The 26,362-nt window shown below is 47.3% G+C and overlaps 2 protein-coding genes across 9 annotated transcripts in view; both read left to right on the forward strand.

Annotated features, from left to right (window-relative positions):
- Window positions 1–100: 100 nt before the first annotated feature.
- ddx51 (DEAD (Asp-Glu-Ala-Asp) box polypeptide 51) lies at window positions 101–6,324 on the forward strand. Its single transcript, XM_064353976.1, has 16 exons — window positions 101–489; window positions 992–1,338; window positions 1,461–1,702; window positions 1,818–1,968; window positions 2,343–2,488; window positions 2,576–2,647; window positions 2,795–2,901; window positions 3,675–3,783; window positions 3,919–4,064; window positions 4,206–4,407; window positions 4,777–4,892; window positions 5,021–5,137; window positions 5,329–5,430; window positions 5,550–5,613; window positions 5,857–5,991; window positions 6,173–6,324. Exons 1-16 carry the CDS (start codon window positions 467–469, stop codon window positions 6,197–6,199), a joined length of 2,106 nt encoding a protein of 701 aa, XP_064210046.1. The 5' UTR covers window positions 101–466; the 3' UTR covers window positions 6,200–6,324.
- Window positions 6,325–6,820: 496 nt separating this feature from the next.
- The window catches only part of cabin1 (calcineurin binding protein 1), a 68,379-nt gene continuing 48,837 nt past the window's right edge, over window positions 6,821–26,362 (forward strand). For 5 of the 8 annotated variants that reach the window (XM_064353978.1, XM_064353981.1, XM_064353983.1 and 2 more), the window contains exons 1-25: window positions 6,821–6,916; window positions 7,618–7,667; window positions 7,827–7,919; window positions 8,288–8,401; window positions 8,498–8,632; window positions 9,055–9,235; window positions 10,017–10,146; window positions 10,260–10,409; window positions 10,851–11,149; window positions 11,475–11,646; window positions 11,733–11,869; window positions 12,339–12,556; window positions 13,123–13,195; window positions 13,290–13,471; window positions 13,831–13,986; window positions 14,351–14,545; window positions 14,635–14,880; window positions 15,099–15,249; window positions 15,331–15,446; window positions 16,507–16,668; window positions 19,633–19,839; window positions 22,196–22,341; window positions 23,783–24,044; window positions 25,228–25,398; window positions 25,734–25,823. In XM_064353978.1, the coding sequence (XP_064210048.1) occupies window positions 7,665–7,667; window positions 7,827–7,919; window positions 8,288–8,401; window positions 8,498–8,632; window positions 9,055–9,235; window positions 10,017–10,146; window positions 10,260–10,409; window positions 10,851–11,149; window positions 11,475–11,646; window positions 11,733–11,869; window positions 12,339–12,556; window positions 13,123–13,195; window positions 13,290–13,471; window positions 13,831–13,986; window positions 14,351–14,545; window positions 14,635–14,880; window positions 15,099–15,249; window positions 15,331–15,446; window positions 16,507–16,668; window positions 19,633–19,839; window positions 22,196–22,341; window positions 23,783–24,044; window positions 25,228–25,398; window positions 25,734–25,823 (3,789 nt within the window). In that variant the 5' untranslated portion in view covers window positions 6,821–6,916; window positions 7,618–7,664. Of the gene's footprint in view, window positions 6,917–6,951; window positions 7,063–7,087; window positions 7,270–7,617; window positions 7,668–7,826; window positions 7,920–8,287; window positions 8,402–8,497; window positions 8,633–9,054; window positions 9,236–10,016; window positions 10,147–10,259; window positions 10,410–10,850; window positions 11,150–11,474; window positions 11,647–11,732; window positions 11,870–12,338; window positions 12,557–13,122; window positions 13,196–13,289; window positions 13,472–13,830; window positions 13,987–14,350; window positions 14,546–14,634; window positions 14,881–15,098; window positions 15,250–15,330; window positions 15,447–16,506; window positions 16,669–19,632; window positions 19,840–22,195; window positions 22,342–23,782; window positions 24,045–25,227; window positions 25,399–25,733; window positions 25,824–26,362 lie in introns of those variants that run through there. The other 3 variants (XM_064353982.1, XM_064353980.1, XM_064353979.1) reach the window with 3 other exon arrangements.

Here is a 26,362-nt window from a genome sequence, read left to right on the forward strand (position 1 = left end):
TATCCTGGAAGAGTAACTTTTTCAAAAACACACATGAACGACCGCCCTTTATGCTTATAGATTATACATTTTGGAGATTAAATTGCAGTCTAACTACCCTTAACGCACATAAACCAGTAACTATATACAGCCACGTTTATAAAATGAAAATATCGATCTTTCGGTGTTTTTGGAAAAATTTTTAAAACATTTGAGTGTTTGGTCATTATCAAGCGACCTGCGTCATCATAGGTCGTCGAAGAGTGGTTCACCCACATGTGCCATTCGAAAATGTATTTTTAACCTGTATTTTGTAAACATAATGAATGACAGAATTATGTTACAACAAAGACGGTCATCCAGATATTTTAATTTGCGAAGGAAGATTTTTCTGGACTCCTGCTTATAAATAAACTAGCTAGTAGAAGCGAACTAGCCTGCTTACTACTCCCTTCGAATGTAGCTAACTTCATAACTACAGTCGAAGATGGCACTATTTCTTATAAATAGGTTTGTATATTTGTCTTGTTTTGTTGAAAATTAATATGTAGCTACCTGTCTACGGCATGTTTTTTAGTTGTTAACGTTGCATTTATGGCAATTCTGTACATGTATACCTGATGGGTTTATTGGCAGTAGCAGATACTTTATTAGCAATACAAAACTTAGTAAACCGATTCAATGGGGAGATTATTATCTTATTATTATTAGATGCAAATAACTAAATTTGATAACATGTTGCGCTGGATTGAAATTAAACAATTACACACACATTAGAAATTAGTTTTAGGTGTGTGCCTCAAAAGTTTAAGAGCTGTGGATTTCCTCATTATTCATAATGCTATTTATGTAAATGCTAAGTTGAATTTCTGTGTGAACTAAGGTTTCATGAAGGACGGAACAAGAGGAGAAATGTGTTTTTCTTCCAGCATCCAGTAGATGTATTGAATGTCTGGCATTTCTGAGGGAAGAATATTTTCTGCCTGTCATGAAGCCGGTTGTATTTTCTCAGGTACCTTGGAGATGAGAATGACAATGATGGACCTAGCAATGAATCACGATCCAAAGCCCTTCTGGCAAAGCTGCAGGAGAAGGCCCGTGCGAGACAGCAGCAGAAATCGGCCACTGAAGAGGAGAGTAAATCTCAGCTCTCTGGTGAAGAGGTTATTCCAAAAAAGAAAAGAAAACCCAAGGACCAAGACGCTCTTGGACAAGGACAGAAGAGGAAGAAGAAAGAAAAACTTGAACACAAGGACTTGAGTGCAGAGACAGACACAGGGGAGAACTGCTTGTCAAGAAAGAAAAAGAAAAGGAAAGAAACTAAAACAGAAGAATTGGAAGCAGAAACCAGTTCCTCAGGTAAATCATTTAATATTTGAGTAATTCAATGTCTATAAATTGCTACAGCAGTCAATATCTGCACATTTCCCTTTAGCCGTTAGTTTTCATAATTGTGATGGCACAATTTTTTCATGTTTCAGAAGAGGTGGAAAAAAGTGTGGGGACAGTGAAAAAGAACTCAGAGCAGCAGAGAGTCTTGGCATCAGATAAACCACAAGATTTAGACAGTGAGGAGTCTGAGGATGAGGTGGAGAGGGGTGAAGATGAAAGCCTGGAAGAAACAAAGGAACCTGCTGACCAGGCAACAGTGAACTCAGAAAAGGATCTCGCTCAATCAGGGTTCACTATCCTGGGTGGATTTGAGAAAAAAACTGTACCAAAGGTACTTTGTCTTCCCTGCTGTCAGCACAATGACGATACACTACATGTTATGGGAATTGGCCGTTTTGATGATGAGAGGTTATGATGGTCTAAACATGCTTATTTTCACACCCTAGGTCCAGATGGTTTTACCCCAGTGGCTGGCTCAGCCAGATGTGGTCCAGAAGGATATAAATAAGAACTTGGTCCCAGTTGTAGACATCCCTGGAATCTGCCCCAGGCTCCTAAAGAAGCTGGAGACCAACGGGATTAAGCACTTCTTCCCAGGTGAAAACAATGGCTAAATTTGTTTAGCTGTTCCTGCACGGCATCAGAATGACACCTTCTTGCTCTGAATGCACCACCACAATCCTAAGGCCATTAATGCACACAAGATATTTTTCATTGTAGATGTAGTTGTGAAACACATTTGAATGTGAAAGCATAACTTTCATGCTAATACCTGTGATAAATAATCAGGCTAAGTATGAAATGATCCTGTATTAGAAAAATAGACCTGTTAAAATTTCAGTCAAATTCTCAAACTGTGTAGCAACACCACCTATTGTTTAGATGCATTAAATAACACCTCTATTTCTGACCTGCGCTCACAAACATAATACGGTCACTAGGATGACGTTTTCTGATTTCCCTATGTGCAGTGCAAGCAGAGGTCATTCCCGCCATTCTCGAGAGCGTGTGCCACGGATTGCTAGTTGGCAGAGGGGGCTACAGGCCAAGAGACATCTGTGTGTCCGCGCCTACAGGGAGCGGCAAGACGTTGGCATTCGTCATCCCAGTCATTCAGGTGGGAATTAGTATCACAGAATATGACAGTACTCTGAGAACAGTGCCTCTGCATTAAACATTTGCCTGTGCTCGTGCTCGTCTGCAGGCCTTGTCACAGCGGGTGGTGCGTGAAGTCCGGGCCCTGGCGGTGCTGCCAACCAAAGAGCTGGCACAGCAGGTTACCAGGACCATGATGCACTCTGCTGTAGTCTTTTAACACCTCTCATTACATGGCTGAGTAGAGGCCTCAGTGCTAGAGGCCTCCACCGTTTTGTCCAATCTGGTCTAATCGCATTTTCTCTAAACTCCTCTAACCCTGTGGCAGGTGTGTAAAGTTTTCTCGTCCTACGCTGAAGGCTCCAGTTTGAAGGTGGTCATGGTGACTGGGCAGAAGTCCTTTGCGGCTGAGCAGGCCTCTCTTGTGGAGCATAGGTACTGTACGCTGAAATCACTGTAGCTGCTGGCTGCACTGTGGAGTGCTGGATGGGAAATGTGTTAAGGAATTTAAATGTTTTCTTGTCTTTAAAGTGCTAATTATGATGTATATTTTCCAAATTCATAAATAGGAAAATAATAACATTTCCATTTTAGGAAAAGTCATTTCTAAACATAGAGGGCTAGAGGTCACTTCTCATGAGCAGTCTAGAAACCCAGTGTATGAAACTTGGCCCTCAAGGCCAGTAGTATTGCTAGTTTATATTCTTCCCTGTAATCGGGGACTGATTAAAATGGTCTAAAAATGACCAATGCCAAATCCTCCTGTAGTGGGCAGTGTAAGACCATTGCTGCTTTCAGGATGGAAAAAACTCCTTTAAAATCTCAACTGAATAAAAATATATCAATACTTTTTTATATATATATAATTTTTTCCTCAGACAAGTAAAGAAAAGTCAGCTGTCTGCCCTCCTTATTCAGACAGGGGTAAAGCATAGAGGGCTACAGATTAAGATGGGAACAGACTGTATATAAAGTGTTGTTGCTGAGAAACAAACTCCGGAGGCACATGATTATTAGGATGTGGGCGGAGGGTTGGCTGCCCTGCAGACTGTGCCACATCGTCTGCCATGTAATATAACTATTGAAGTATGGATCGAACGGGGCCTTTAAAGGTTGTGGAACACTGTAGTGCAGGTGTAGTAGAGTGTGTAGTGCAAATATCCGATTGCTTTCGACTGCAGAATCAGTGTTATCTCTTCTCACTGCAGTGGAGGCCGAAACCGGAGCCTGGCAGACATCGTCGTGGCAACCCCTGGTCGGCTGGTGGACCACATTAATAAGACTGCAGACTTCAGTCTGCAGCATTTACGATTCCTTGTGAGTACATTTAAGTGATTCATCAGACGGGCTCACAGTCCAGTTGTCCATGTTCTCTGGAAAAGTGGAACAGTGGTGATGTATTCAAGCTTGTGCATTGCTAAGGTCTTGATTGGTTTGTTTCTGTGCCTGTAGATAATCGATGAGGCAGACCGGATGATTGACAGTATGCACCAGTCATGGCTGAGTCAGGTGGTGAAGGCTGTGTACAGATCTAGAAGTGGTTCTAATGAAGCCTCAATCTTCAGGAGGACAGAGCCTGGACCGATCACTGCTACAAGGTAAGCTGTCACCTGTTGGCAGTTCTTAAAACGTCTGTGACACAAGGATGGGTTCTTCCCCTTTACAATATGAGGGCAGTATAAAAGGGCTTCTCATATGCCCATGAATACTATCATGTTGCTTTCTGTTTTTTTTTGCAGCCTGTCCCAGCCACAGATGCCACTCCAGAAGCTGCTGTTTTCAGCCACGTTGACTCAGAACCCGGAGAAGCTGCAGCAGCTGGGTCTGCACCAGCCCCGCCTCTTCAGTTCTGTCCAAAGCCGACTGCCGGCCACAGACTCCCCCTCCACTCCTGGCACCTCCCAGCCCCAAGAGAGGTTCAACTTCCCCCAGGGCTTGACGGTGTGTGCCTGACAAAGCTCAGTCTTGGCTACAACTTAATAAATTAAACTCTGAAAACCCTAAAGTGACTGACCGATTTGAACCGATCGCTGGATTGTCTCGCAGCACAAACCTTATGATTGGTTGAGACAAATAAGTGATTGATAGATCTTTGTGGAGGTGCATGAAATCTCACAGTTATCACTCATTGTTGGTATACCTCAATCAAGAGGGTTGATCTGTTTATTTGGTAATGAGATGGGTTGGACACTTAAAGTCCACTTTTAATTTTATCCTGAATTCATGTAACAATTTAATGATTGAATGAACTATCTGTATCACTGTGTTAGAGCGACTTTAGTGAGATACTTATAACCTTTGCCTTTCTAGGAGTATTATGTGCCCTGCACCCTAAGCAAGAAACCCCTCCTCATCCTCCACTTCCTTCTGCGGCTCAAGTTCAGCCCAGTCTTGTGCTTCACAAACTCCAGAGAGGCAGCACACAGGTGAACACAGCAGCCCCCTTCCTCCAGCCAAGAGGCGGACAGGCCAAGTCTTTAATTGTGCATTTGCTTTTCAGAGCATAAACTTGTGCAGTGTTGATGGTTGGTTTATTGGTCCCCCCCCCCCACAGGTTGTTCTTGCTGGTGCAGCTGTTTGGGGGCGTGCAAGTGGCAGAGTTCTCTTCCCGGCTCAGCCCTAATGAGAGGAAGAAAGCCCTAAAAGATTTTGAACAGGGCAAAATCCAGCTGTGAGTGTGCGATTGAACATTTGTTTTAAAAAAAAATGTATATTTTCTGTTGTTGCTTCCTACAGGAAAACGGTGTGTAGTTTTGTCAGTGGGACCTCTCCTTTTAATGATGTTCATTCAGCGTAATTTTCTCTTATTTTTTTGATGCCGCACTGGTAAATGTCTTAAATTGTGTTTTTGTTTGTTAACAGGTTAATCAGCACTGACGCTGCAGCCCGTGGCATTGACATTAAGGGGGTGAAGTGTGTCGTGAACTACGATGCACCCCAGTTTATCAGGACATACGTTCATCGGTAAGTAAACAAGAAAGGTATAAAATAAAATGCTCACTTGTATTTAGCATTCGGTTGCTGTGTTAGCAGAGTCTTGTCATGCTCGACTCAGGCTGGTGCTCTCTGGTGCTTCTCTACAGGGTGGGGAGAACTGCAAGAGCAGGGAAAGCTGGACTGGCCTTCACATTCCTGCTGGGAATACAGGTAAGGTGCAATGCACCATAGATAGTAGTAAATCATTACATTTTTCTGACTCATGTCTACATGTGCTTCAGATTTGTATGCTCTGGATTAAACATAACTGAGGCCATGCTGTGAGCTGCCTAAGTAGCAGTAGGAACGCAGTAATGATGGGAAAGGCCACAGAGTTCAACGTGTTTGCACTGGTGATGTTGGGCTCTGGTTTTACTGCATGGTAAAGGAGGGTCACATCTCTGGTTTTATCAGGAAAAGAACTTCCTCCAGATGGTGAGGGATGCTGGCAGCCCTGGGGTACAGAAGCAGATTGTTAAGCCCGAAAACCTTAAGGGGATGGAGGGCCGCTATCAGCAGATCCTTCTGGAGCTGGAAAATGTAATCAAGGTAACTTTCACAGGAGATAAAGTGGATATTTCAGACTAATGTTGCGTCAACATTGTAACCCCTTTGAAGTTGAATCGATTTGTGCTATGCTCAAAAATGATTGTCAGTGTTAGGATTATTTTGTTGAGTGGAAATGTAATGCTGATTTTCTTTGTTTTTCTTTTTTTACCCCTCTAAACAGGAAGAGCGAGCCAAGAAACGCAGTTAATAAGTTATATCCTTATAAAAGAAGACATGATTTTGTTTGGGATACTGTTTCTCACCTTTATGATTACACTTGCATATTAAAATGGACCTTTTTGAATTGTATTTAATAAAGAAATATAAAACTAATATTTGTCTTACTGTGATTTTCATTTTTTGGTGCTGAATTGACCAATGCACTTACACACAATGCATACATTTGGTAATGTAAAAAAGAAGTAAAAGTAAGAATTCTTTATTTGCATCAGGTAGCATAATGTCTCCAGATTCAGCAACAAATTTGTGACCCCTGCACAAAAGATGTTTTGAGATTTTTTTGTCGAAATGAAGCTGTTTAATATAATTCTCAATTTTCTTGGGGGAACGTGAGCCATGTACTAAATCTAGTTTTGCATGTAGCTATTGTTTGTGCTTACACGCTCTGCCTTTTATTGTACTATTGTATGTTATTCGTGGATTAGGGGAGTGTGAAATTGCATGAGCTTTTATTCATTTGTTCAGTTATAGAAATTAAAATCTAACACAGTATGTATGATATTACTTGTTCGTAAAATCGTATTTGAGTCCGCTAATCTCAAGCTTTAATGTCAACGTTAGGCTGAGTATTTAAGTTTTTGATTGGGCCCTGCTTACCGGTGAACGTCATATGCCGACCAGTCAGAAGGTCTGTTGCTGAAAGACCAGTCAACAAGGAGTCAGCGCAGAGTCGCGTCCGAATCAGGTACCTATTACAGTTATTTGAGCAAATTATTGTTTTTATATGTGTATGGATATTATAGGGGAAAAATGGTTTCTCTTTATGCATTTGCTTCTGTCTGAAGTGCGGTTTTCTTGGAGCTACTGCTTGCTCCTCTTGACACCTCTCAAGTATTCAAATTGCTTTGCCGTTTAGCGGGCTGAGAAAACATCAATTGCAGCTAGCTGACGTTAACTAGCTTGTTAGCCAAGTTATTCAAACCAAGAAACAAGTTCATGTTTGTTATAAAAATGCTGACTAGTTAATCTTGCATACCCCATTTCAGGCTAGCTAGCGCTGCTTGTACCTGACTGCTTTGTTTACTAGTTGCAAGCTAGGTAACATCGCTACGATAATTGACGAAACACAACATCATACGTGCAGATCGCATTGTTCAGTTCAGTTTTGAGCTAACTAATAACATGTCAGTTAAGTTGGGGATGTATGGTTAGTGTTCACACTCAACGAACATTTTCTAATATACAGTCATTTGGAGACATACTTAATTGGCTATTGCAACATATCGTTGAACGTTTTGTTACACTAGTTTGGAAATACTTGTATTTGGAAATATGTAGCGTGCGAGTAAGCCGTCTAGTAAACGTTACTGTTGACGTTGTGTATTGGTATAACGCTAGTATGCATTGTGTTCACAAGTTTTGCATTTCTTATTTTTTATTTTGTAGGTCTTGTTGCCTGGAATCGACGGTGACAGATGGTGCTGAAGTGAATCATGGTAACTATTCTTCGATCCTTTATGTTGTTGACAAACAAATGACATTTGTTTGCAAGATGCAACTTCTGTTAATGTTGGATATATAAACTTAAGAGGAAGTTGTTTCACAAAATATTTTTATTTTAAGCTAGCTGTTTATTGTGTTCCTTACTCCCGTAGATCCGTATTGCAGCGCTGAATGCAGCCTCAGGTGCTGCAGACGAGCACGAGGATCCTTTGAAGAGTCATAAGAGCCAGACTAAGGAAGCTCAGGTGTGCCCCCCTCATTGTCCCACACCACACAGGACTTCTATTAACCCACAGTCAGATACATACTGGAGGATACATTTAATATTTACTTTTTGATAAATGTTTTATGTTTGCCTACAAGGTAGTGGCACTAGGAGCATTAGTATCTCTCATTTGTGCGTTGAAAGACTGTGTGCTTTTGTGTTACTTTGCTACTTGCCTTGCCTTTATTATCCCCTTGAATGCAATACAGTAGAAATGCTGTATACTTAACAGGGTCCACTTAGTAACAGCCTCAAGTATGTGGCAATTTTGTTTAGCTTTCTTCTGTAAATTAATGCACCTATTTAAATTTTTTTTTTTTTTTTATGTTCTTTGTTTTCTCTCTCCAGGAAGCTGAAGCATTTGCATTATACCACAAAGCACTGGATCTGCAGAAGCATGACAGGTTTGAGGAATCTGCCAAAGCCTACCACGAGCTCCTTGAAACCCCTCTTCTCAAGGAGGTACGACCTTCGCACGACTGGTTTTGTGATGTGTTGCAAGTGGATATTGATTTCCAGCTCTGAATGACATCTCTGCTCCTCTTTTTCTGTCCTCAGGCTGTGCCCTCGGATGATGAGAAGGTCGGCCTCAAACACCCAGGTTTGATGCTGAAATACTCCACCTACAAAAACCTGGCAAGCTTGGCCGTACTCCGAGACGACCTTGAAACGGCCATGGAATTTTACCTGGAGGTGCGGTAACACCATACTAGGACACAATAAGAGCTTTGTGCAGCACAGCTGCAAGCAGAGGAATAATAGACCGACTGTATAAACCTCAAAAATTTGTCTGCATGCCATTTTGTAGGTGTTCTGGAAAACTGGGGGGCCTTCTCCAACTAAATAAATTGTTTTTGTGTAGGTCAGGGGTGCCAAACCCTGTTTCTGGAGATCTACCTTACTGTATGATTTCACTGCAGTCCAAAGAAAGCACACTTCATTCAACAGTTAGAGATCTTGTAGAGCTGCTAATTGGTAGGTTAGGTATGCAAAATTAGGGTTGAAATGAAAACCTACAAGATGGTAGATCTCCTGGAACAGGGTTGTGCATCCCTGGTGTAGTTGGGAAACTGTCGACCCAAGTATTGCCCTAATGCATCTGATTCTAACCCCAGGCTGTGTTGCTGGACTCCACCGATGTCAACATGTGGTACAAGATCGGTCAGGTGGCCATGCGGCTGGTGAGGGTCCCGCTGGCTCGGCATGCCTTCGAGGAGGGCCTGCGCTGCAACCCGGACCACTGGCCCTGCCTGGACAACCTCATCACCGTGCTCTACACGCTCAGCGACTACAGCTGTGAGTGCGTGCGTGCGTGCGTGCGTGCGTGCGTGCGTGCGTGTGTTTGCACTCGCGCGCGTGTGTGTGTGAGTGCACACGTGTACAGATAACTAGTCCAAAAAAATTGAATTCACACAAAATATATAGACAAAAATAAATTTCTGTTTAAGTACCTTTATAGTGATGCACATTTAAAAAGTGTGGTTTACAATTGCTGATGACTAATGTCCCACTGAAATATTTGACTCTAAAATGGATGCATTTAAAATGAATGCCAATTATGAAACCTCTGTGGGTGAAAGTCACTGTGCCTGCCAGTTCTCTCTCTTGAGTGACAGGTAGAAGCAGTGAAACTGTCATCAGCCCCTGTGATCAATTATACATCACACAGCTTCCAGTCTGCAGGGTGGCTGGCTGGTAATCTGTGCTGTGCCCCTCCCAGTGTCTCTGAGGGGCACCAGCTGACTGAAAACACACACACACACACACACAGGAGCAACCCCTGATGATCTCTTCACCTGAAGCAGTGTCAGTCAGAGAAGTCAGTCAGTGAGCTGTGTCTGGGCTGTTATAAAAGCTGTGAAGCTCCTGTATACAGGAGTATAGTTATCGCAGTTTTATTTTATTTGGTGACCTGATATGGGGAAGTTAACCAGGAAAGTGTGCACTATGGAAGGAATAGGAAGACATAGAAGAGGGGATGTTGTATTCTGTGGTGGTTTTGGAGGAATTTTAGGCTGTTATTGGGTGTACCTCAGTTCCTGAAGAGCTTTCGGTCCCATTCCTCACTCTGGCCCAGGCTGCCTGTATTTCATCTGTAAAGCCCTGGAGAAGGACCACTGCTACACCAAGGGCCTGGTGCTGAAGGAGCGCATCTTCCAGGAGCAGCCCTGCCTGAGGAAGGACTCCTTCCACATGTTCCTCAAGTGGTGAGTCTTCCAAAACGATAGGCTCCGCCCACCGCCCCGCGGAGCGGCTTCAGGCAAGGCGTCGAGCGGCCACGCCCATGCTCTGATCGTACGCGTGCTCCTCCCCCTTGCAGCAACATGTCGGTGCACTCGGTGGACGTGGACGAGGAGGACGCCCAGGCCATCGTGCAGGAGGGGCTGGAGCTGCGGCGGCGGCGGCAGGCTCTCTCCGCCCGGGAGCCCCAGCCGGACCTGGCCCTGGTGCGGCCCATCGCCTACTTCACGTACGTGACCCCGCCCTCCCGCCGGCCCCGGCACCTCACAAACCTGTGAACTTTTAGGGCCCGGATAACATAGACCCTTAGCATGCCCCCCTAAACCTTTAGCACACCTGAAACCAGTAAGTAGTTTTGCATCAGTCATTGGTTGTGTTATTGGTTTTTGCGTGTGCTATAAGGTTTTGCACATGCTAAAACTCAGGCCCTTAGATGTTTTGTGGCCTTCAGGTGTGTTAGTGTGAGTCTTCTCATAATACTTTACCACTTGCCTGGTAAATTAGGAATATTAAAAGTGATCTTACTTTGAGAGGTACACCAGATTGCACTTTAAAAAAGCAACAGGGAATAGCAGTGCGGACCTGCATGTGTTTGAAAGTGTATTTCAGTTTAAATGTTTAGAATGTGGGAGAGCAGTGCCTGTAGACTCCTCATTTGTGTCCGGCTCAGGTGGAAGTGCCTGGGGGAGAGCCTGCTGGCCATGTACAGGCACCAGACCACCTGCGAGCCCCCCCGCCCCGGCCTGGGCCGGAGGATCGACCTGTCGGAGTACCGGGACCCGGCCCGCTCCCACGCGCCCCCGCAGACCTTCACCCCGGTCAGCGTGATCCAGACCCTGCCCAGCAGCAGCCCCAGCTCCTCCCTCCCCCCGGCCAGTGAGCCGCCCCCTCTCCCCCAGCCCCCCGCCCTGGTCCAGATGCCGCTGAGCCAGAACACCGTGGAGGTCACCACGTCGGCCCCCGTCATGGGTGAGGCCCGATCGGCTTTCCTGGTTTCGAGAAACTTGATCCTCATCTCGATGAACCGGCCATCTGCCCTGAAAATACCGAATCCTTCTGTTTCTTGTTGTCATGGCTTCTTTAAGCCTCAAAAAGCCTCACCGTTCTGTTCTTTGCTCATGCAGAAACTACCCATATCTGGTTGTAATTGTCATTTGTTAGCTGTTCAAGCTTATATACATGGGTGGGTATCTGTGTGCGTATGTGCGTGGGTGTGTGTGTCTGTATGTGTGCGTGTATGTGCGTGTCTGTGTGTGCGCGTGTGTGTGTGCACGTGTCCGTCTGTGCCCCGCAGCAGTGGACCCCTCTCTCAGCGACAAGGTGAAGAAAGCCACCAAGAGGAAGCGCACGATGGAGGAGAACGGGGAGACGGCGAAACGTCGCTCCGCCCGCGTCCGGAACACCAAGTGCAAGAAGGAGGAGAAGATCGACTTCCAGGAGCTGCTGCTCAAGTTCCTCCCGTCCAGGTACGCGTTCGGAAACTCGTAAACCCCACACGTCTAACGCGGCCCGTCCGTACGAGCTCCTCACCGCCTCCCTCTCCGCCTCCCAGGCTGAAGAAGTTTGATTTCGACGATGACGAGGAGAGCCTGAGCAACTACGAGGCGCAATCGGAGGTGAAGCCGGACTCCCAGCTCCACTCGGGCGCCAACTGCTCTCCCGTCGACTCCATCACGTTCATGGAATCAGGTGGGCGTCACTGGGGCTGTGCAGAGTAACCGTGGTAACATGCCCCAATGACAGTAAAAACCTATTAACCGTCAGTTTCAGAAAAGGTCATTCATTTATGTATTTTGCACATTCCCTAGCAAGACAATAGTATAGCTCATATTCCCATTCCGCACACGAGAACTTTTATACATGTTGTTACTGAATGTATGCAACACTTTGTGTTAAAATTTTCCAAATAAAAATCAAAGCAAGTGAAACAACTAAAGAAAATGCATTTCATTCCCCACCCCTAGTTTGCTCGTTTACCGCGGTTACTTTAAGCACGGTAAACCGAGTATGCAAATTCTGTTACCAGCACAGCCCTGGGGTGCGATCTTGATAAGATCTATGCCAACCGCTCGGGTATATTAGATTGAAACGCTTTAGTCAAACTGATAAGGGTACTTCCGGGCCTTTTTTCTGAAGTGTCATTGTCTGTTGGCCACAGAGCGGCAGGACGTGCACGGCTTCCTGCTGGACAACATGGTGAACAGCGGGATCCTGGAGCTGATGATGCGCTACCTGAAGGCGGTGGGGCGGAAGTTTCTGGAGGAGTGGCCCCCGGGGCTGGCGGGCGTGGTGCTGGAGGTGTACTGCAGCTGGAGGAAGCACAGCAGCGGCCTGCCCAACCCGCTGCTCAGGGACTGCAGCGACCAGCACATCCGGGTGCGAGGCGGGCGCGGGCGGGGGGCGGGGGCGGGCGCGGGCAGTGTGTGGGGGGAGGGAGGATAATGCCACGCCCTGCTGCCTCTCCTTTTACGGCTATGGGTCCTCTAGACCTGCCCTCCCCACACTGGGGTCCCAAAAAAAGAAATGTTTCCCCCTTTAAACAATTATACATTTATAATACATTTTTTAAATTGCGATTTTTTTTTTTTTAACTTTCGGACTGAAATGAACAATGTCTGATTGTCATTATGAAATATTTACATTGTACTAAAAAGCAACATATTTAATGATATAATGTACAGTTCATGATGTAATGACACAATTTAGACATTATTTTATCTAGTGTGTTAAATAACCTCTGTATAATGTCTTAACATTCCAGAGAAAGTTTGGAAACCTCTGCTCTCAGGTGTAGATCTGCATTAACAGTGAACACTGACTGGGTTTCTCTTCCTTGGAGCTCATTGTTCCTTATTTCCGAGCAGATTTGGCTGTCTGTTCTGTTACTGGTTGTCACGTTTGTCCGTTCGGTTCCTGAAAGCTGATTGGTGTTTCCGGTGCAGGACATGATGGTGATGAGCCTCTCTTGCATGGAGCTGCAGCTGGAGCAGTGGTCGCTCACCAAAGGCAAGACTGGTAATACTCGGACGCGTCATCAGCCCGCGCGCCGTCGTTAGGCCCCGGCTGCTCAGAGCGGCGTCCGTCAGCTTGGCGTGTCTGTGCCCTGCAGTGTCTCCGCGGAAGGGCCCCCTGGGACAGACCGGCGAGCCGGGCGACGCGGACTTCCCCGGCCTGCACTTCCAGGGCGACCTGCTGCAGCTGGCCTTCGCCTCCTCGCAGAGGGACCTGTTCCAGGGGGACTGGCTGGCCTTCCTGGTGCGCGTCTACTGGCTGAAGGCTCGCTTCCAGGCCCTGCAGGTAAAACCCCAGTCTGGATCTGCTCCAGTTTGGGTAAACCGCTTTCCTGTGTCTTACAGTGTTTGACAAGTGGAAGTGTATCCAGGTGATTTAGTGCACTTTGTGAAATAGTTGTGCAGCATGGTCACTTGATACTTATACTTGTACTTTTTGTGGTCTTCAGATGAAATGCAGTGGAGTATGTTTTGTTTCTGTCTAGCTTTCAAGAGATTTTGGACCAAAGTCTACAGGACAGATCATCACCTATCCATTTTTTGGTCCTTTTCATTGTATGTATTGTATGTGATTGGGGCAGAAACTGCATGTTGAGCTTTGTTTACGAAGCGGCCGTGGATGTCCCTGTTGATGCCTACCTGCAGGGGGACATGGAGCACGCTCTGGAGAGCTACGCTGTGTGCACCGGGATGCTCCAGAGTCAGGCGGGGCAGCAGGCCGGGGGCGAGGAGGGGGAGAAGTACACCGTCTACCTGCCCAACCTCCGAGTGGACGCGTCCATCTCTGTGGACGAGGTCAGCCGCTCCTCAGGGGGGCGCTCTCACTGCGGACAAAGCCTGTTGAAATTGGATGACACTTGTAGATATATCTCTAGTCAGATCTGTACCTAATTTAGTCTGAACACTTTCCATCCTTTGAAAATTAAATACACAGTTACAGGTATCTTCATTCGAGTGTTGGCTGAGGTCAGAAGTAGAGAAGTAGGTGGAATAACTGTGTTTGTGTATGTGTTTTCAGTATGTTTGCCTATGTGTGTTTAGTATGCTTCTGTATGAGTGCGGTGTACTTGTGTATATGTATTTAGCATGTTTGTCTGTGTGTATGTAGTACGTTGGTGCATGTTGGATGTATAAGCCCTCTGCTCTTCCCCTGGGACAGATTGATAAGAAGCTGAAGTCTCTGGAGCGCTGCCAGTCCCTGGAGGAGATCCAGCGCTTCTTTGAGTCCGGGGACTACGAGTCCGTGGTGCGGCTGCTCCGCCCCACCCTCAGCTGCGGAGGCTCCGGGCGCCTCAAGGCCCTGGACTTCGTCAGCTCGGTGCCGGAGAGGCCGGCCCAGCTGCTGCTGCTGCAGGTACTGAGGGGGCGGGGCCAGGCCGGTGGGCGGGGTGTGGAGGGGATGGAGGCGGGGTTCTTCTCTAACAAAGGCTCTGTTTCCCCCAGAGCTCTCTGCTGAAGCAGCAGGACCTGCAGCAGTGCCTGGAGTGCTCGGAGGTGGCCCTGAACGAAGCGCTGCAGCAGCTGAACGGCGCCTCGCCCTCCTCCTCGCCCTCCGCCAAGGAAGAGTGGGTGGCCACCATCACCCAGATGCTGGGCGGCATCGAGCTCTGCCTGTCCCAGGACCTCCAGCTGCTCAACAGCGCCCCCCGGTCCGCCAGCCTGGCCCGGCTCACCAATAACCTCATCCAGGTCTGGATAACCCCCCTGTGGCTGTCTCAGCTTTCAGACTTATGCCTGTCTAGACCCTGCTCCTAACTGTCTGTCTGTGTGTGTGCGTGCTTGTGTATGTGTTGTTCTTGTTCATTTGTGTGTGTGTGCACATGTGTGTATGTGCATTTGTGTGTGTGTGTATGTGCATTGGTGCACATATGCCTGTGTTTGTTTGTGTGCACACGCCCTCTCTCTAGTTGATTGACTGCAGCATGGCGGTCCCAGAGGACCCCAAGGAGCCCCACTTCTCGTCCGTCCTCCCCTGGATCATCCTGTACCGCATCATCAAGCACGAGGAGGCGGCCTTCGACTGCCTGCTCCGGCAGCACATGCCTCCCGAGGACGAGGGTGGGTGGAGCTCCTCCCCGACACGCCCTTACGCGAGCCCCCGGAGGCCCCGCCCCTAACCGCCTGCTTCCCGCCCCTCAGACGACCCGGACACGCCCATGCTGCCGTCCTCCCTGATGCTGCTCAACACGGCGCACGAGTACCTGGGCCGCCGCTCCTGGTGCTGCAACTCGGACGGGGCGCTGCTCAAGTTCTACGTGAGTCTCGCGCTCGCGCTCGCCATTCTGTCAGGGGTTAGCGATGCACTTCCTGCTTCCTGTTACGGGTCAGAATTCCTGTGAAATTCTTGCCGCGGCAGGAACTTGGGTAGCACTTTGACAACAGCTGTGGGTTCCCAAGTGAAAGTTTTTTCCACTACTTGGCACCCTACTTATGCAAACAAACGCTTACGCAAACAACAAAAATATGTTTCTGCTTGGACCGTTTTCTCACCCACTCTATTATATTTGTACGGCTGTATTTTTTCCAGCTTACACAATTTTCAACTTTTATATGAGAGTCTGTTTATGTACATTTCTGTTCCAGAATCATTTGCTAAAAATATCTTGGTTTGAATCATACATACTGTACAGAATGCGATGTACAAGTATATAAAAAGCTGTGATAAATATCAAAACCATATGTAAGCACTTGTAATTTGTGATTAAGTAGAATTTATCAAGTAATATACAAACAGATGCCTGTGATTTTTGAACAGTTGAGGAATTGGATATGAGACAGGCATTTGATCTTTTCTGTTGAGCAGATATTTGCAAGCATGTACTGTTGTTTGATAAATTTGGCTTAAACGGTCTTTAGGGGCTCTGTCTTTGGGGACAAATGGGCAGATGGTAGAATTGGAATTGCCTGAAATGAAAGCAGAAGCAGTGCAGAGCATCGCACCGCTGATTCAGGCTGCTTGTGCCGTTGAGTTTAAGAAATGGTTTTCCATTGTCACCTGTGGAAAACCCAACCTTTGAGGTTAAATGATACATGAGTGAACTAGGCCCTGCAATATACTGAATATATATAGCCAAGTGGGTGGCACTGAGTAAAGTAAAATGGTTCACAACGCCAAGGGCCATGTTTCTTGCCATCTGTTGTATTTCCACTCGATTGGGTTGGACCTCGGTAATGTGAACCTTAGGGTCTGTGCAACCGTGTCCCGCGGTCTCTGTATCGTGCTGACCGCGGATGGTCTCTGTGTCACATTGACTGTGGGCGGTGGGGTCTCTGTGTCACACTGACCACGGGCGGTGGGGGTGGGTGCGGGCACAGGTGCGGGTCTTGCAGAAGGAGCTGGTGGCCTCCACCTCGGAGGACACCCACCCGTACAAGGAGGAGCTGGAGACGGCCCTGGAGCAGTGCTTCTACTGCCTGTACGCCTACCCCAGCAAGAAGAGCAAGGCCCGCTATCTGGAGGAGCATTCTGCTCAGCAGGTCAGAAACCCTCACTGTTACCCAATATTAAACCCTCTCTGTTACATACTCAACATTAAACCCTCACTGTTACATACTCAACATTAAACCCTCACTGTTACATACTCAACATTAAACCCTCACTGTTACATACTCAACATTAAACCCTCACTGTTACATACCCAATATTAAACCCTCACTGTGTTACATACTCAACATTAAACCCTCACTGTGTTACATACTCAATATTAAACTCTCTCTGTATTACATACCCAATATTAAACCCTCACTGTTACATACTCAACATTAAACCCTCTCTGTATTATATACCCAATATTAAACCCTCACTGTGTTACATACTCAATATTAAACCCTCACTGTTACATACTCAATATTAAACCCTCTCTGTATTTCATACTCAACATTAAACCCTCTCTGTATTACATACTCAATATTAAACCCTCTCTGTATTTCATACTCAACATTAAACCCTCACTGTTAGGTACTCAATATTAAACCCTCTCTGTATTTCATATTCAACATTAGGGCAAACCCTCACTGTGTTACATCCTCAATATTAGACCCTGACCGTGTGTTCTTTGTGACTGTTAACACCAGTTTAGTGTTATGCACAGTGTAATATTAATATGAAACCCTCACAATTACATACGCAGCATTAGGAGCCTGACCACGTATCCATCCTACCTGCTACACCAGTTTAGTTTCATGCACAGTATAAAATCAACGATTTTGATATTGTTGCAGCATGATTGCAATACCTGTAGCGGCTGCTAGGGGGCAGCCAAGCTCTCTTTTTGCCGATTGCAGATGTTTGCTCAGGAGATGGGCAGCGATCCTGTTGTTGTGCACTGAATGCAGTTTCTCAGAGGGGCTGAGTTCATTAGTTAATGAATACAGCCCCCTGAGTAATCAGAGCCGGTCAAGCCGGTCACAAGGCCCTGTTACAGTCGAATGAGCCAGTAGACCGGTCATTGATTTAGCTTTCAGGGCCCCTGAATTAGATTATTCATCAACCTCTGCAACCAAATCTCTACTGTTTTTAGGGATAAGTTGTGCAGACTGCTGTATAAATTATCTGCCTGCGGGGCTGAGAATGCAGATTGTTTTCAGCGCGTTTGTGTCTGTGTGTGTGTTTGCATTGGTTTGCGATTCTGTGGTTGTGTCTGTGCATATGCATGTATGTGTTTCTGTGCAGGTGAGTATTTCAACGTGTTGTTTGTGTGTGTGTGTGCGCATGTGTTTGTGTTCTACGTGCGTGTGTTTGAATGCGTATCTTTGGGTGAATGTGTGCTTAATGAATGTATGCTTATGTGTGTGTGTGTGTGTGCATGTGGGAGTGTGTGCATGAGTGTGTGTGTGTTCCCATGTGCATGTGTGCGAGTGTGTGTGCACGAATGTGCATGAGTGTGTGCATGCGCACACACTTGTCGGTGTTTGTGTTTAGTCTGCATGCGCGTCTGCATGTTTTTCTGTGTTTAGTGTGTGTGTGTACGTGTTTGCTTGTGTGCGTGCATGTGTTTCTGAGTTCAGTGTGTATGTGTGATTGCTTGCCTCTGAATGTGTGTGTGTGTGTGTGTGTCTGTGTGTGTGTGTGTGCGCGCTAGGAAGTCTGGTTGCTGCTAATGTAAACACTCTGGAAGCTCTCTGTGGTGCCAGCTCTTGGAATAATAAAATGGTTTTGCTGGCATGACTCCGTCTCTCATCGCGCTCTATTTACAATCTCAAACTTCTGCTGAGCAGCCTTTGGCGTTGCGGCAAAATATGTTTTCAGGTTTTCCGTTTGGGAGGATATGCAGAACCTCCCTCTTAGTCTCGTATGCCTTTATTGATTAATTTACATGTGCATTCGATTGAGAATGAGCCGAGCGAGATTGGCAACTGCTGCAGGTGCAGCAAAGCCATGGAAGAGATACTGTTGGCATTGCTGATGTTGGGTATCGATAAATTAACCACTCGCTTCATCGCATTATGTCCCTGAGGTGGTTTTTTCTTTGTTCCCTCCAGGGGGCGCTGGTAAATCCCCGGGGGAGCTGATTAGCAGCGTGAATGGGGGAGAGACAGGCGGTAGAGGCACGGGGAGGAGCGGGGGAAATATCGACCGGGTGAGAGAGCCTCGGAGAGAGCTCACGCGGACGGGGCGGCGCGTAGATTAAAAATGCATCGGCTCCTGTCTGCACGCGTGCAGAGTGAGCAGCATGCTCCTGCTCCTGCTCCTGCTCCTGCAGCCAGAGACGGCCTGCTGTTCACACAGCAAAATTCTATCTTCTAGGTAGACTGGTATCAGTGGGACTCTGGACACTGAATCTGTGTATCTCTAATTTAAGCATTCATTTATTGATGTGGTAGTTCCTACTAAACGTGAACACCAATGTATTGAGTTGAGGGGGTGGGGGGGGGGGGGGAGTTGGGGGCGGGGTGCTGTCAGAGTGGATAGGGGGTGTCTGCATTGAAGCTACCAGGACCAGTGCAAAGGCAAGTGGCAGAACCTGTGTAGACCAGACTGGAACACATGTCTACTGATGTATATTTAACATATTAATGAGAGTGGGGATTTTACTCTAGTTGTACAATGAAGATCAAAAACATCTTGTGGCTAGCTCAAATGTCATTAACTCAACGTTCGCTGTGCTATTCCCAGTATGTCTCATAAAAGATGAAAAGAAAAATGAACAACACGCTTGTTTTGTTGATTCACGAGGTAAATTGTGGTCGCAAGGTGAAATTCACGGTGTTAGTTCTTCTCAGTTGTAACCACACACCAACTGTTTGGGAAATGACAGTTTAAAATACTCATTTGAAATTCCCAGTTACTGTAAAATGTTGTTGATCGGTACTACAAATAAAGCTGTTGGAAAGCTTTCATGTTTCAGAGTATAATAGCATAAATTCCATTTCCTTAGCCCTTGACATTATGAGGTGGGCTGCAGGTAACAGCACCCGTTTGTGTTTGGGCGTGTCCCGCAGGTTGAGCTCCTGTGGGCCGACGCCCTCTTCATGTTCCAGTACTTCAAGCCCAAGACGCTTCCGGAGTTCGACAGCTACAAGACGAGCACGGTGTCGGCCGACCTGTCCAACCTCCTGAAGAGGATCTCAGGCATCGTTCCCCGCGGCGACGACCCCACCCTGACCATGGAGGAGGTGTCGGCCTACATCGAGGGCGGGGGGCTCAAGGTCGGCAGAGGCTCAAGCAAAACTCTCCAGGGGTCCCTATTTATTAAACGGCACCGGGCATCATGGGTGCATGAAAATGATTCAACAATGAAAATTGGTTTGAAAATTGATTGGCTCATAGTACATAGGGCATGTCCATCCATTCTGCACAGGATGTCATTTTGGCTGATGCATTTTCTTTGGGTAGCACAAAATACTGTACCTGTAACCGCAGTGCGGTCACATCCACTTCCTAATTTTCGCCACTTCCTGTTTCTCGCAAAACCACTCCAGCTCTGACTGGGCACCATCAGTTAAACGGTTTCCCTCAGTGCCAGAGGAAGCCGAAGGCAACATCAACAGCAGCACTGGAGCGCATTTAAATTTGCGAGCCTTTCAGTCGCACAGTACGCAGGCCGTGCTTCTCGGTAGAAAATCCGGTTTCCCTGGTGAAGCTGAGGTAACTGCCTTTAGTGTTTGAAGCCGAGGTGCCAGTGGATGGATGCCCCAGAATGGGGGGTTTTATAATAGAACAGGAGTACTTTATTTTTCCCTACAAGGATTTCAAAGCCATTTGAACTCGCTTAAAAACATTCAAATGGAAACCCAAAATACGTCCCAACACCACTGGCTGCCATTACTGCGCCAAGAGGACAGACTGTGTAACATTGAAAGGCAGAGTTATGCACGAGAGCTCAAAACAAATGAGGTTTAAAGTCTTCCAGTGACTGAACTCGCAAAGACAACCTACCCACTGCCCTACACAATTGAAATTTGGGTTCGGGATGTGTTCGTTAAGACATTGCTCGCCAAGGAAAATATTATTTTGTGCGGTGTTCTTCGGCTAAAAATAGTTCTGGCTTTCCTTTGCCGGTTGAGTTGATCTTGGCACCTTTGTTCCAAACCCAGTCATTAACCTGGCAGCTTCGCCCGGAGAGAGTTTTTTTAGCAATCCGTGTCTTTCCAGCGATGGGCCGCAGTTCTCAGAAACTGGAAAGGACTCCTTCCTTTTCCTCTGTGAACGCAAAGGTAACTTCGCCATGAAGTTGTCAGACTGCCCGGTGTAACGTCTGCTCCCTCGTGAATACATCGCAGCTTGATATCCGAGCTAATCGCGTCCCCAGCAGCGGGGCATGATTAGTACACACACCTTCTGTCATGCCCTCTCCGTGTGTCTGTTTGGATCTGCCTTCATAAATATAGATGGGGTTGCATGTTAGACGTGGAGAACAGAAGGCAGCTCGTTCGGTCGTTGATAGTGTTACAGGCCACCCTTGCGAACAGTCGGTGTATCTGATCCAGTTCCAGTGGAGCGTGGGGGATAATATCAGTGATATCAGTGTCAGTAGGCTGCTGGTCCCCTCGAGGGAGGAGGCGCTGTTTTGCCTAGGGCCAGGAGCCCCTGGGGCAGTGTGATATTTGCCATAGTGTCAGGTTGGGAAGGAGCGTTTAATTCAGCAAGGTATCCTCAGCCTTAGCATGCAACAGCATCTCACCTGGTCAAGTGGACACCTTCATTCTGGGGGCAGGAATTTTGGGGGAACATGCATCCTTGCGTGTGCCTTTTCATGTACCCCGATGAAAGCCCAGATTTTTAAAAGCTCGTAAGTGTAAGGTATATATGCAATCTCAGGAAGTATCTCTGTCATGTTTCAGGGAGAAGATCATGGGAGATTGCAACAACTTCTTAAGTCTTGACTGAAAATGGACTAATTAAGGCATAGAGAAATCAGTGGGCAGCATTGAGACAGAGCACTTGAAAGTGCTCTTGTCGGGCGAGTCAGAAATACCTCCCCTCCACCTCTGTTCTCGTGGGGAATGGACCGTGCCAACAGTCATTTTTTACGTGCGCCTGTTTACACATGGGCTGTTCCTCTGTTAATGTGCTCAGCCAGCCAAGAACGTAATAGAGCAGTTGGACGGCTCCCTCGCACTCCTGGGTTTCCTGGCACTCCTTTTTCATGCAGCAGTTTTCCGTTGGTTTGCAGAGTCACAATCCCCTGTAACATCACCCCCTGTTCCTGCTGTCGCTCCTCCATCTGCATGTGAGTCCTTTATGGCCGTGAAGGGCGGAATGCAGTTTGCCTTTTGGGTCTGCTTACCTGTTTGGTTCCTTGATGACTGGTCCAAAATTCTCTGGAATTGTGACTGAATCTGAGTAGAACACAATTAAAAAGAGCTTAGTCCATTTCTGTTATGGATTATCTATTGCTCACACACTAAAATGTGTCTCCTGAGAAATAAGAGGCGTCTCATTTTCACTTGCCTTATGTACACTCTGTGCAAAAACGATAAAGGCTCTCATTTCTAATCCTTCAGCCTGTTTTCGGAACTGAGTCATTCTTTCACCTTTGACTCTTTCCTTTCTTGATTCCAGGTGCCCTCTCTTCCCGAGGGAGCTGGTCCAGCACCCCCTCTGGTCAACGAGCTGTATTACCTCTTGGCTGATTACCACTTCAAAAACAAGGAGCAGTCCAAGGCCATCAAATTCTACATGCACGACATCTGTGTCTGCCCCAACAGGTGTGGATCGCCCTGATTGTGTCTGCATCACATACTCTAATCTTGCCAGATGCTAGCTGATTTTCAGGCCTCTTCAAACCTAGCAGAAAATGTAAATGAGCTGTCTTATTGTGTGAGCAATATGTTTAATGTGTGTGTGATGGTCTGTTTAGCTGGCTAGCCACCAACGTAACATTTTTTACGGTGCTTTTATTCCAAGATGGACCTGATTTGCTGCTAATTTTGAATGCCTTCTGGTCACCTCCATGCTAGATTTTTATTTTGACACACATACTGTAGGTTCAGAACCCTGAAGGGTACAATCAAAAAATATCAAGGCATGAACGTGCTGCAGACCATGGTGTACACAAGAGTTTCAGTTCTCAGCATCCTTTTCACTCATTAGTCTCTTAGCTCAATAGTATTGAGTACTATTGAGTAATCCACGTCAGTTTGGTGAGCCTATATAGGCTGAATGGCCTGTATTCATTTTCTGTCCTTTTGTTCTCATGTATAAGCCAGCAGCCATGAGTTATTGAGCAGTGCAGCTGTGTTCAGAACACGCCGTGAGAACAGAAATGAATATCTCTTCTGTGTTCTGGAGCGGTGAACACCGCTGAGGCAGGAGGTAGCGGTATCACCAGCTGTGGCAGATTGTGTTACATGTGAAACAATTCTCAACTGGGTAGCTGGGAAAACCTGTATTTTTAAATTTAGCTTATATTATACATTTCTCCTGCTTTGTTTTACTGTAATGGAAGAATCCACCATTGACTCTGTAACGTAGAGCAGTTTTTTCTGAAACTAAATTTATGTAGGAAATGTAAATGCCGTTGCTGATGGAGAATTCATTTTGCAATGCAGTTAGAAATAATGCTGTAAAACAGCAAAAATTCATTTTGAGCTGATATTAAGGCCTCCTGTTTCAAAAATACAAATCTTTTTGTAAGTTTACATTTAACCCAGCTTTGCATGTGATTGGGGATGAACTCTCTATCAGGGTCATTAAAACAGGGTTAAGATATGGCTGCTGGGTGGCGTATCCTGTAAGGCATTGCTGTAGTACATGGATGGACCCCACTGTCTGCTTTTGAGTCCAGACCATGTTAGCACCACACAAGCCACACATGAAGTGTCTTCCTCCGACTCGTGTCTGCGTGAGCCTGACTTGTAGACTGCGGTGTGGTAAAAAGCAGTGGCCGACAGGAAGGGCTGCTGGGGAGAGCAAGTGTTTGCTCTCTCCCAACTCGATAACAGACATCACCACGGCAAGCACTTAGATATACGGCTTTCCAAATTAAGGAAACAAAAAAGTATTAATAAAAAGAGACTGATATACCTGCCTGGGGTCAAACCAGAAGTAGTCGCCTTGGCATAAGTAAATAGAGCTGCTTGGCGCCATCATAGACCTTCTTGCCCGTGTTTTAATGAGGCCTCTCTGCCCACCCCCCCTGCCCCGCAGGTTTGACTCCTGGGCGGGCATGGCCCTGGCGAGAGCCAGCCGCATCCAGGACAAGCTCAACTCCAACGAGCTGAAGAGCGACGGGCCCGTGTGGAAGCACTCGCAGGCCGTGCTCAACTGCTTCAAGCGCGCGCTGGAGATCGACAGCTCCAACCTGTCGCTGTGGATCGAGTACGGCACCATGTCCTACGCCCTCCACTCCTTCGCCTCCCGCCAGCTCAAGCAGTGGAGGAGCGAGCTGCCCCCCGAGATGGTCAAACAGGTGAGGGGCGGGGCCATGTTAATCACAACCACCCAGCCGTCAATCTGCAGATCAGCGAAGCTTCCTGGTGACCGTTTAGCAAGAAGGCTGTTGGTGGAGGAGTTATGCGGTACCCCTTGGAGGTGTGAAACTGAGAAAGGTTGACATTGAGGAATTGCTTGTCTGATTGGTGAGGGCCATTACAGGGTTGGATGGTTCAGCTGGCATTAGCACTTAAGCTGTCAGTCACACAGGCGAAGATGAGGAGGCTGTGGTGGCTGGGCGTGGAGATTAGCGGATTGTATCCGTAATGACACTGGGGGATAAGAGGGACGTCGCGCTGGTACTCCGGCTTGGCTTCAGCTCCAGGAGCTCGGCCGCTCACTTGATTAGACTGCCATCTGTTTGTATTCTCCGAACGGTTTCTGCGCTCTCCGCGTTCCGGCGATAAACACAGCCCAGTTTCGCCAGTTACGGCGTTTTATTTATACGCGGCAAATGCAATAAAGGCGAGACAACCGAGTTATGATGTTTTCTTTTCCCCCCGCAAAGAGAGAGTGAGGAAGAGCGGTCGGGTGCTGGGGAATGCAGCCATTAGGGCCTGTGTGGAAGACGCTAATACTGCTGCCCGCAGCACAAAAGCCCTGTCCTCGTTTTTCTCCTGTCATTTTACCCCGGGTAATCATGCTAATCGCGCCCCCTGCAACACCTCCACCAGCTCCCCGGCCACGGACACTGCTGTTCCTTTCACCGAGCCAGAGTCAAGCTTGTCTGACCTGAGGGCGCTAGCCGATGTGGCGGTGTTGTTTATTAAGTGAGTGCGTTTCCTGGAAGAGGCTTCGCTTTGAGGATGACTCTGTTTCTGCTGTCAGCTGAAAGGGTGGGGGAGACCGCCAAGGAGTGAAGGTGGCGGAATAAGCGGCATGTCATTCTGTGTGTGTGCGTGTGCATGTGCGCGTGAGAGTGTGTGCGTGTTTACGCGTGTGTGGGTGTGTGTGTGTTTGTGTTTACGTGTGTGTGCGTGTTTACGTGTTTACGTGTGTGTGTGCATGTGTATGTGCGCGTGAGAGTGTGTGCGTGTTTACGCGTGTGTGGGTATGTGTGTGTTTGTGTTTACGTGTGTGTGTGCATGTATGCGTGCGTGCTTGTGCTTACGTGTGTTTATGCGTGTGTGTGTGTGCGCGTACGCGCTCGCGTGCTGTAGATGCTGGAGCGGAAGCACGCCATGCTGGACACGTCGGCGCAGTGCTTCCAGGGCGCGTCGCGGTGCGAGGGGGACGGAGACGAGGAGGAGTGGCTCATCCACTACATGCTGGGCAAGATCGCCGAGAAGCACAAGCAGCCGCCGCGGGAGTACCTCATGCTCTACAAGCAGGTGCACTGTAGGGGGCGCTAGCCTGTGGGCTAAACTCTCACCCGCCTCTCTCTAAAGACCAACCTCCACAGAACAAATTGGGAGTGAACACTACACACTTCAACACAAATCCAAAACTCCTGTGCAGCTGTCTAGGCCTGAGAAAAGCAGCTGATATCGTGAGAGAGTGTGTGTGTGTGTGTGTGTGTGTGTGTACGTGTACACAGATATGTATGTGCACGCGTTCTCCCACGCAGCTTGCCTTTCCCCCCTCCATCCGCCCTGAAGGCTGATCGATGAGGAGCAGCTCCTGACCTCCTTTCTCCCACCTCTCCTCCCTCCCCACCCCCCCACAGGCAGCGCATTATCTGCACGAGGAGGCGGCCCGGTACCCGCGCAAGATCCACTACCACAACCCCCCCGAGCTGGCCATGGAGGCCCTGGAGGTAGGCGGAGCTCGCGGCAGGCGCCCGCGTCCCCTTACCCACAATTCCCCCCTTATGCAAATGAGATCGGCCCGAAGACAGCGGAAAGCCTCTGTGTTCCGTCTGAGAAACATGAAAGCTGAATCCTCAGTCTGATTTCATTCTCGACGTGCTGCATTTCTGAATGCTTCCGGCCGACTCCCAGCTCTGGATGTTTGATGTTGAGTCTGTGAGCATCTTCAGGCCCTCTCTCAGGCTTTTCAGCAGCCTAGACCCCAGGGCTCTGAGTGAATAAAGTGTGTGTGTGAGTGTCTGTTAGTCAGTAGTTGTTGAATTTGTTGTTTTTTCTTCAGTTATATAAGTTAGGCACGTTGTTTGCTCAGTTTGTTCAGTTAGATTAGTTATTTGCTCAGTAATGTGTTCCGTTAGGTCATTAATTTTCTCAATTTGTCCAGTTAGGTCAATTTGCTCAGTAATTTAAGATTGTTAAACTAGCTTAGTTACTGGCTCAGTGCGTTCAGTTAGATTAGTTATTTGCTTAGTAATTTGCTCAGTGTGTT

The sequence above is a fragment of the Anguilla rostrata genome, chromosome 10 (genome assembly GCF_018555375.3).
Source record: "Anguilla rostrata isolate EN2019 chromosome 10, ASM1855537v3, whole genome shotgun sequence".
Taxonomy (NCBI): domain Eukaryota; kingdom Metazoa; phylum Chordata; class Actinopteri; order Anguilliformes; family Anguillidae; genus Anguilla; species Anguilla rostrata.